Source organism: Cebus imitator, unplaced genomic scaffold (assembly GCF_001604975.1).
Source record: "Cebus imitator isolate Cc_AM_T3 unplaced genomic scaffold, Cebus_imitator-1.0 Scaffold329, whole genome shotgun sequence".
NCBI classification, from domain to species: domain Eukaryota; kingdom Metazoa; phylum Chordata; class Mammalia; order Primates; family Cebidae; genus Cebus; species Cebus imitator.
The window spans coordinates 2,639,975-2,650,005 of record NW_016107644.1 but is presented as its reverse complement, the minus strand read 5'-3'; the positions used below and the strand labels follow the sequence as shown (position 1 = coordinate 2,650,005).

The window sequence follows — 10,031 nt, the reverse complement described above, 5'->3', positions numbered from 1 at the left end:
CAACCTGGTCACAATGTCATGTTCTTGCCCGAGGCAAGGCCCCCACCTCCTCCCCCAAGTGCCACGTGATCCCTGTTCATGGAAAGCAGAGCCACCAGCCCAGGATGGGACCTGCGGCCCCTGCAGACCCCAGCAGCCCTGGCCACCTCCTGGCTCTGCAGGACAGGCGCAGACTCACGGGAAAGGTCCGTCCTGCTGAATGAAACAAATCACAGCCGTTCTCTTCCTGACTACCTTCAGTGGTTAATTTTATTACAAACAACGTATCAAAATAGACAAGTCTGTTTAAGAACAACCAAGAAATGCAGCTGTTTAAGGGCCAAGTGAGAACCCACCACCGAGAGCAGGCAGCTCCACCGCAGGCCTTGTTCCCACAGGACGTCCTTCTCAATAACTTAAAGGGCAGGTCTGGCTTCTGGCTTGATGCGCACTACAGGTCTTCATGGGCGGGCGGCTGTGTCGGGCTCTCTTCTTCTGTGACTTCTGTCAGAAAACAAGCACAGTCGTCAGAGCTCAGCGCCACAGCCCTGAGACGAGGCCCCTACCAGAACAGCAGGGGCACATGCAGGGCCGGCCCAGCCAGTCCTGACTCAAGGCCCCGGACACAGCAGCCTGTCCAAGGGCAGCTTGGAGACCCCGGGTTCCCCACAGCAGATGAGAGATGTGGCATGAGGTACTTTGGAGCTGCCACACTGTGTGGGCGTGGAGGATGCCGAGTTGGGAGTGGCAGGGGTTCCTTGCAGTCCTGCAGGAGAGCCTGAGCAACGGTGAGGGAAGGGCAAAAGAGGATGGAGGCAGGTGCAAGAGGCAGGGCCGGCCCCAGAGCAAGAGGAAGCCAAGGTGGGGTAAGGGGGGGACAAGAGCGGACTGAGGGTGGAGAAGGGAGGGGCAAGAGAGACCGAGGGTGGGGAGAGGGAGGGGCAAGAGGCAGGGCTGCCCCTGCCCCAGGCAGAGGGAACCGAGGGGGCGGCAAGCAGCCTTGTCCTCTGGCCTGTCTTTGACGCCTCAGTTCTCCTGTTTTGGGGTTTCTGTTTACTACGATGCTTCTAGATGAGGAATTGCTTTTATGTGTCCTGCTCAGGAAACAGCTTCTGGAATCTGAGTCATGCCCTATTCATTCTGGAAAATTCTTGGCCAATATCTCCCTGAACACTGCTTCCTTCCCCTCTCTATATTCTAGACTTCTTTGAGGACTGCCATGGGCGACACTCTGTGATTGCGACCGTGTTCGGAAACATGGCTTTTACAGACATGAGGGCATTAGTGACTGGTGTCCTTATGAAGGGGGGGGTTTGCAGACGTCCACAGAGAGCCCATGTGAAGACATGGGAGCAGATGGCGCCGCCCCTAGGCGAGGACAGAGGCCGAAACAAGCGCGCCCGCCAGCCTCCCAAGGAAGCAGCCTGCTTGCATCTGGGCCTCTGACTTCTGGCTCCAGAGCTATGAGAGGCACTTTTCTGTTGCCGGAGCCCCGAGTCCCTGGTTCTTGGTGAGGCAGCCCTGGGAAACAGGTACAGTTGGGGAACCTGCTTGCCCTCCACCCCTCCTGCCTGTCCTTGTTTCTGTGGCGCCTTTCCCAGATGACTTTTCCAGCTCATCAGCTGCTCTTCCCCACGTCTGCTCCCCTGCTCATCACCCGCTGAGGTCTGAGCTCCAGAGACTCTCCCTTCCATCGCCTTCCCTTCCGTCTCTGCTGTTAACCCCGGGGCTTCATCCTCAGGAAGCTGGTGCCCACAGAGGTGCCACACACCTGTCTCCCGGGAACCCCACTCTCACCACCCCAAGGCCACTGTCTGTGTGGATTTCAGACCAAGCAGCCAGTCTCCATGCAAACCCCGTGCCCCAGGGAGGGCAGGCTGTGGAGCGGGAGCCGCGCCACTCACCGGCCTCGGCCGGCGGCACACAAGCATCTTCTGCTTCCTCGAAGCCGTCAGGACACACGCAGACGTAGCTCCCTGGAGTATTGTAGCAGTTTTCGTTTTTCCTCACACATGCTTTTTCTGCTAGTGAGCACTCATCTACGTCTAAAATTCAGAGACTTCATTTTAGTAATTACTTCACCTAGCAGATTCACAGCAGATGATGAAATCCATTCACATAAAGCACAGCAATGACAAATGTCATCTTAGAGAAGGGAGCAAAGATCAGGAAAGGCTTCATGGGAGCAGAATTTCACGTTTCAAAGTTGGGCCTGCCACCGCGGAAAATGCAGAGACCTCCAGGGGAGGCTGGCAGCCCAGCATGCACCTAGGAAGCCACTTTCTCCCCCTGGGTTCCAGCCAAGCCCAGGCTCACCCAGGCAGGCCACAACTTCGGCAGGCCTGGCCTTGAGCTTTGGAGCGTGCTCCACCCAGGAGCTGGAGGGAGAGCGGAGGCTCTGGACCTGGGAACAAGGCCATCAGCAAGAGGCAAGTGCAGCAGCACCATCCACACTGGGGTCGGCCATGCAGAGCCCACGCCCGCACTCCCCACTGCTTGTGTGTCTCATGTGGCCCACAGGGTGAGAGTGCACAGTAACCCTGGGAGAGTGGCGTCTGCAAGATGGGTCTCAGCTGCTTCCCACCCCCGGGCAGCAGCTCCTGGGGCCGTTCACATCGTGGTCCCTTCGGAATGTCCATCTGTGTCCAGCACATACCCCATCACTGACCTGCACACTGTCCGAGCTCCCTCGAATAGCCGGGGATGCACTCTTTACAGTTCCCTGGGCCTTCCCCTGTGCAGCCCACGCAGCTGGAGTCACACTCTACAACAGGAAGCAGGTGTCAGACCCCTACACATGCAAGGCACGGGGACACAGTGCTGGGGACAACAGGGAGCGGTGTCGGATCCCAACACACGTGCAGGGCACCAGTACCAGGGAGATCTGGGTTTTCTCCTCATTCATCGCTATGTGACTTCATAACAACCTATCTCTGTCTCATGGCAAAAGCACAGACTTGCATCCTGCCATGTGGCAGAAGCTCCTGGAAAGCCACGGCACAGACCCCCTGGCTTGGAACCCTTTGGGGAGAAACTAGGTACCACAGAGGTTCTAGAAACAAAACCCACCCCCACCTCCGTGACATTGGGTTGTCAGCCTTCCCAGAGCCAAAAATTCGGGGAGCCTCCCGCACAGCTTCCAGTGTGGTGGCACTGGGGTCCCACTGTCTGCACTCGCAACCGTGGAACTGCCCAGGGCTGTGCAGACACAGGGCAGAGGCAGCCTCCTCCCTGCTGCTGGGACTGGGGATCGGCACAACTCTTCTGGGGCCCTATGGCCCTGAAGACATGTTCCCTTGAGTGACGAATTGGAAATTAATCCAAAAAAATAATAAGGAATGTGAAAAGCTTTTCCTTCAAGAGTATTCACAGTTTTTGACAGCTGAAAAATTGTTAGACGTAAACATCCATTGTTTTAGAAAAGTATGAAATAGGTCCAGGCACGGTGGCTCACGCCTGTAATCCCAGCACTTTGGGAGGCTGAGGCGGGTGGATCACAAGGTCAGGAGATCGAGACTATCCTGGCCAACATGGTGAAACCCCATCTCTACTAAAAATACAAAAATTGCTGGGCGTGGTGGCTCACGCCTGTAATCCCAGCACTTTGGAAGGCTGAGGTGGGTGGGTCACCTGACGTCAGGAGTTCCAGACCAGCTGATCAATATGGTAAAACCCCATCTTTAAAAAAAAAAAAAAAGTATGAAATAATGGCATGCTCCAAAATCATTAATGAGAAACCACAGGACACGCGGAAACGTTCACGATGTGTGGCTGGGCAGAAAACACCACTGCCAGGCGCTATGGAAAATCACCATCCGTGCACATTGGAGAAGCATTAGCAGGGCCGGCTCCATGGAATTCAGGGGTTTTTAACTGCTTTTTTCCATCTTACTTGAATTTTCTGATTTTCCTGCAGTAAATACCTATGACACTAAGAGCTCTCAAAGCAAGCAGGATGTATAGAAGTGATGCTAGGAAATCATAAATGAATGTTTACAAAAGGAGTGATGACACCCAGTGAGGCCCGGAGTCCATGCCCACCCGCCCGCCTGGCCCACCTTCACATGTGTAGGAGCCGTTGACGTTCTTGCAAAACTGGGCGGCGCTGCAAGGAGGTGTCTCAGCCGCACACTCATCCACATCTGGAACACAGCAGCACAGCTGTGAGTGGCCAGGGTGGCCTGGCCAGGGAGCAGGGGAGTACCAATCATGGCCAGGGCCGGCTGGGGAAGGGCAGGGAGGAGGGCAGTCCCTGGTGGAAATTATCTCAAATGCCAACCTCGGAGGCCCCAAATGGCAGGGGAGGGGATGAGGTGACAGCCAGGCCCTGTCCTTAGACACTCAGCGCCAACTGGGGGAGGGGCCTGTGAGGATGGTGGCGCATCACGTGAGGATGAGACGTGAGCACCTCACGCCTCAAGTCTCCACACCTCATGCCCCAACGTCCTTCCTGCTCTCCCCCAGAGCTGTGGAACCTGCCAGAGGCTGAGCCTCGAATCTGCCTGAGGCCAAGAAGCTGCTGACAGGTGAAACCAAAACCCAGGCTCACAGAGGGAGGGGGCAGCCCAGCCTCCACCTGCCCGCCCAGCACCTGGCCTATGGGAAGGCCACAGTCAGTGCCAGCACCTTCCCGGAGAGCCAGAGCCCTTGGCTTCTCCAGGGCTCAGAGGCGCTGCAGGGCGGCTGGCTTTGTAAGTCCTGTGCCCGCAGCCAGGCTGGAGGTAAGAGAAGAGGTGCAGCCAAGGCAGGTGGTGCCCACCATGCGGGGGACGGGGTAGGGGTGCCCACCATGCGGGGGATGGGGTAGGGGTGCCCAGCATGCGGGGGACGGGGTAGGGGAAGCACAGCACAAAGCTGGGGAACACCCAGCCCCGTACTGCCCTGGAGGCCTGTGTTAGGAGGCGACAGCCCCTCCTGGCTGAACACTGCTAGGCATGGAGTCAGCTTGCCACACCCCTCGGACAGCAGGAGCTCGTGGGCAGCTCCCCGCTACCCTGAGCATACTGTGTGTGTGGGGGTGGGTGGTGGGAGGCAGTTTCCATCACACGCGCTGGCAGCCTGGCCTGCCCGCTTACCTGATCCCAGACCTAGCTGTGCCACCGTGCTGTCCCTGCCTACATTCCCTGGGACCCACCAGCCTCTGCCACCATGCGTGCAGCCAAGACCACCCCGATACTCGCCATCTGTGTGTCCTCTGAAACCCACATGGGAGGACATACTGGCCCCCACTAGAGGCTTCCCTCCCAGGAACACACTGGGTAAGTTCTCAGACACTGTTGGCCGACTCAGGGCAGCTGGCACCACAGCCCCACAGTCCCAGGGCCAGCCGACAGCAAGGACACTGTGGCCCCAATGCCTGCCAGTCCAGAGTTTAGGCTGCAGAAGGTAGGAAGGAAGCCCCTCGGTCCTTCCTGATCCGTGCATGGTGGGATCGCAGGTGTGGGAGCCGAGGCGTCCACTCGAGGGTCCTTCCTGTGACCCAGAATGTGCAGAGATGGGAGGGCCGTGATGGGGAGCAGCTGGCGGGAGGGGGATGCAGGGGCTGGGCAGAAGTGGCCCTTGGGGAGCCACCACCCCCGGCCCTCCTCACCCACACAGGCGTCCTCCTCCAGCACCCAGCCCACTTCGCACTCGCTGCAGTCTCTATTGGTCGGGCCTGAGCACGTCTTGCAGGACTCGTCGCAGGCTGGAAGGCAAAGGCGGGCATGGGTACCAACCCCATCTCAGGTGCCAGTGTGGGGACAAGGCTCATTGAGAAGTGAGGAATTGAAGGGGAAAAAGCAACATAAGAGTTTCAGTGCCCATGAATTTGAAATTCTCAGCAAACCAGAACTCCATGGAATTTTTAACAACCTGGAGAAGGTATACTCTGTCCATACCCTGGAGCTGTAGCGTGGCTGGGTGCATGTGTTCCGGCCATGGATCCATGTGTGCCCCATGCCACGCCAATGTCCGAGAGACAGAGATGGCAAGGGGTGTAAGAATCGGAGAGGCCAGTCCTGACTGAAGAGACACAGGTCCATCTGCCCAGAAGAGCTTGGGGGCTGCTGGGCAACCATGCACTCACCTCTGGGACATCAGTACACCCAGAGTCTTCCTACATGTCAGTGGTAACCAGGGAGAAAACGTCTTTTGGAAAGACGTTACTCATGCGGCCTGCAGGGATTCGTGAAAGTCAAGCCTGGCGGTCCTCATAGACGCTCCCCCCCGGGCCCGTGCAGGGTCCACACAGCACCTCCAGGACCTGTGCACAGCGTGGCCCATCACAACTCAGGGTCAGGGGTGGACCTCGAGCTAGAGAAAAAGTGAGTAGCTTCTCCCTTCTGGGGTGGTTACAGGCTGAGCTTGCTCTGCCTCTATCCTTTGACATTTTCATTCACCCTTCTCGGCCCCCTAAGCTTCCCTGGACCTCTGGGGTTAAGAGATCAACAATGACTGCATAGCCCCTACCTGTGCAGAAGCTGTGGGTCTCGTTCCGGAGCGAGCTGAAGTAGCCATCCATGCATTCAGCGCACAGCGGGCCCTGGTACCCCGCGTGGCACCGGCAGGACCCGTCGCCCTGTCTGCTGCCATCTCCATTGCAGTGGCCATTCCCGCTGCAGGGCCTCTGGGACCCGCCCTGGCACTCTTTGGGGGACATAAAACCATGATCAGAGCCCACCTGGAGGTGACCAGTGGGGTGTTCTCACACGGAGAGAACAGACTGCACCCCTCAAAATGCACGGTCAAACCCAAACCCTGCAGGATTCTGAGGACGAGCATGAGCCTGCAGGCTTGGGGTGTGGGTGTTTAGGGAAACTGATTTCCTGGGATCTGCAGGGCTGAAGGTTGATCATTGAGTGGAGCAAACCACAGGCTCCCAGCCTTCGCTAGTCACATGCTGCGTGATGACATTTAGGTCAACAAGGGACCACACATGCCACAGCTGTCCCCAAGATGGCAAAAACCTGAAAAGCTCCTATTGCCTAGTGACATCATAATATGACACATTACCTGTTCTATACTTAGGTGTGTTCAGGTAACACCTTCTTACCATCATGTCACAGTGGCCCGCAGGACTCAGGACCCTCACGTGCCATGCAGGTGTGCAGCCTGGGAGCAGCAGGGCCTGCCAGGGAGCCTAGGTGTGAAGTGGGCTGGGAGCAGCAGGCCCTGCCCGGCAGCCTAGGTGCGGAGCAGGCAGCACGATCTAGGTTTGTGAAGGGCACTCTGTGATGTCTGTACAATGACAAAGTCACCTAATGACACGTTTCTCAGAACACACCTGGTCGTTATGCGTGACTGCACTTTGTGGCTTTGGGCAGCCTCAGCTGAAACATGGTGATGAGGACACTTATGGTTAGGCGTGGGGACTGCAGGGAGAGTGGGAATATCAGCTGTGGCCCCCAGTACACGCCAGGGACAGCAGCAGAGGCTGGCAGGAGGCCGACAGGGGGTGGGGGGGGTCCTGAACCTGAAACTTCTGCCACCTGATCCAGCTTGATTACGCGATGAGCTTTTATCAGCAGTACACCGCGGCTTCAGTTTCAATACATACTTCTTCACAGAAGGGCCCTGTCCTCCATCACCCATTAAGGCTCAAGGCCATGCGCCCAGCCTGCTAGACACCCACTGCCCTGGGCTCTCTGTAGACAGGTCTTTGCTGCTCTTTGGGCAGGGCTGCGATGGCAGCCACAGAAGCAGCTGTGTGGCCACCTCTGTGCACGCAGAGAGAAGTAACTGGACAGGTCAGTCAGGGCAGACTCTCTTAGGTGAGTGGACTCACCTGTGGACCACCTGAGCCTGTGAACCTCTGAATTAAAAGCACAGCTGGGATAAGATACCCAGAGTTTCACAGCTAAAGCGTGAGGTTAGTGTTGAGGCTGCAGCTCCGAGCTGTGTTGAGGGGTGGGGGAGGCAGCTGTCCAACAGAAAGCAGAAAGCTACAGACGCTACAGAAAGCTGACGCACCCCAGGTCCCCTCTGTGCTTTTATCCCCGAGAATCACGAAAGGAAGAAGGGAAGTGATACAGGAGATGGGATCTCCCGAAGAAGAAACGCACCAAGACAGTCGGGGCCGTAGGTTCCTGGAAGGCAGCACACTTTCAGTGTTTTCACACAAAACCATTCGAATAAGTCGGGATACTCATTCTTCCTAAAGATTTAAGAAAGCATTCATCACTGAATCCCACCAGACACATTTCTTTAAAACAAAAATGCAGTGGAATGTCACATATGCTCTAGAGTATTATAAGATCCAGGAAACAAGAGTCTAGGCGTGCACAGAATCTTCTCATTCGTTCCCCAGTTTTGATCGCTGGCTCTGGTGGTACGAATAGGTGACACAGGAGGAAGGTGGGTGCTAGGCAGGTTGGAGCTCCATACTGTTCCCACACCTTTCTAAGCCTGAGGTAATTGCAAAGTATAATTTGGAAAACAAAAAGCATCTTCTAAGCCGTTTCAGCGGCACTCACAGCTGGAGCCACCAGGCCTCCAGGTGCTCCTCCTGCGCCTCCAGCATCTGGTTGCACTCGAAGTCGCTGCTCTCACACAGCCCCTCCAGGATCTCCAGCAGGCGAATCTCACTGAAACACAGGCCCACACGGCCCACGGTCAGCACTGCAAGGCAGTGAAGGACCCCAGCCGATGCACCAACCTGGGTGCAGGGGCCGGGGGGCGGGACTCCAGGCAGAGGGGGGAAGGGGACCCCACTGTCACGGGAAGCCAGGAGTGGTTCACACAAGTGGGGCTGCTGTTCCATTTCACGCTGTCTGTTGAATGGGAGCTACAGGGAGCAGAGATGCAGCTGGAAGGCCAGAGAGGAGCCGACCGTTAGTCCTTCTCAGGTGACTGGTGCCTCGGGGGCTGCTCTGTGTCCCTGTCATTAACACAGGCACCAAAGGCAGGTCACGGCTTCCCAGGACAGGACCAGGCAGAGACCCACAGGGGTGCTCGGGCACCCACCTGAACTCATACTTGGACAGCGTCTTTTCCTCCCAAGCCGTGTTCCCGCCGCCAAAGTTCTTCTTTGCGGTGTCCACCATCCCCTGCAAGGAGATGGTGCCCATAGGGCTTGGTGCCACCTGACCCCGGGCCCAGGGTGTGGGGACCCCAGGTCTATAGTGGGGTCGACTCCGGGCCCACGGTGGGAACGGATCCCGAGTTTAGGGTGGGGGGACTCTTGATCGAGGTGAGGGGAACCCCGGTCCACGGTGTGGGCGACCCCGGATCCAGGGTGACGGGGACCCAGGGCCCACGGTGGATGACCCGCCGGCCCCTGCTCACCTGGTTAAACTTGTCCACCAGCCCCCGGCAGCGCTGGCAGGGCGTCGGCTTGTTGGCGGCCTCCGGCGCTGGCGGCAGCAGCAGCAACAGCAGAAGCGGCAGGAGTCCCAGCGCAGCCCGGCGCGGCGGGGGCATGGCGGGCAGCGCTGCGGGAAGACGCGGCCAGCGGCCCAGGTGCTGCCCCGCGCGGCTCCGGCCTTTCGGCCGCCCACCCGCTCTGAGCCGCACCGGCAGTTCCCCGGGCTACTTGACGGCGCCGGCGAGGCCCCGCCCCGCCCGCCAGCCCCGCGTCGCTATTGGTCTGTGGGACCCGCCCCGACCTGATGTGGCCCAATCCGAGCCCGCCACGAGAAGCGACCAATGGGAAGGCCCCGGGTCAGCGTCCGCCGGGAGGCCGGGGGCGGGCATGCCGGTCCGACCCCGCCCCTCGCCCCGCCCCTCGCGCGCAGCTCGCGGCGGCCATCTTTGCTCCGGTCCTGTAGGGATCCCGCGGCCACAGCGGCCTGGGCTGTGGTGGCCACGTTAAATTCGGGCAAGGGCTTCGCTCTGTTCTGTTTCCGCCGTCCCGCTTCCTGCCGAGGCCGGCGCAGGCGGCCGCGCTCCCAAGGACGCCGCCGGGAGCTGCGGAGGTCAGTGCGCGCTGCTGCTGCCGGGGCCCTCAGGCGGGCGCGCGGCGACTCCAGGGAGGAGGCGGGAGAGGGCGCGACCCCGGCTGGCCCTGGCGCTGGATTCCTGAGGCCTCACCGCGCATGTGCACGCGTCACAGCTGCCGTGCTCCTCACCTGGGG

The 10,031-nt window shown here is 58.7% G+C and overlaps 1 protein-coding gene across 1 annotated transcript; it reads right to left on the bottom strand.

Moving 5' to 3' along the window:
• Positions 1 to 223: 223 nt before the first annotated feature.
• On the bottom strand, positions 224 to 9,512 carry CRELD2 (cysteine rich with EGF like domains 2). Its single transcript, XM_017504868.2, has 10 exons — positions 9,244 to 9,512; positions 8,923 to 9,005; positions 8,433 to 8,543; positions 8,022 to 8,113; positions 6,430 to 6,606; positions 5,570 to 5,665; positions 4,038 to 4,121; positions 2,648 to 2,743; positions 1,884 to 2,024; positions 224 to 483 (listed from the first exon to the last, which is right to left on the bottom strand). The coding sequence occupies exons 1-10, from the start codon at positions 9,376 to 9,378 to the stop codon at positions 431 to 433; spliced, it is 1,068 nt and encodes a 355-aa protein (XP_017360357.1). The 5' UTR covers positions 9,379 to 9,512; the 3' UTR covers positions 224 to 430.
• Positions 9,513 to 10,031: the final 519 nt, after the last annotated feature.

Excerpts from the sequence above, each read along its gene's own strand:
- CRELD2 (XM_017504868.2), bottom strand. The coding sequence starts at position 9,378 with ATGCCCCCGCCGCGCCGGGCTGCGCTGGGACTCCTGCCGCTTCTGCTG. Across the intron at positions 8,544-8,922 it reads CTGTCCAAGTATGAGTTCAG|TGAGATTCGCCTGCTGGAGA; the intron begins GTGGGTGCCCGA and ends CCTGTGTTTCAG. Across the intron at positions 8,114-8,432 it reads GAGGCCTGGTGGCTCCAGCT|GAAGAATGAGTATCCCGACT; the intron begins GTGAGTGCCGCT and ends TTAAATCTTTAG.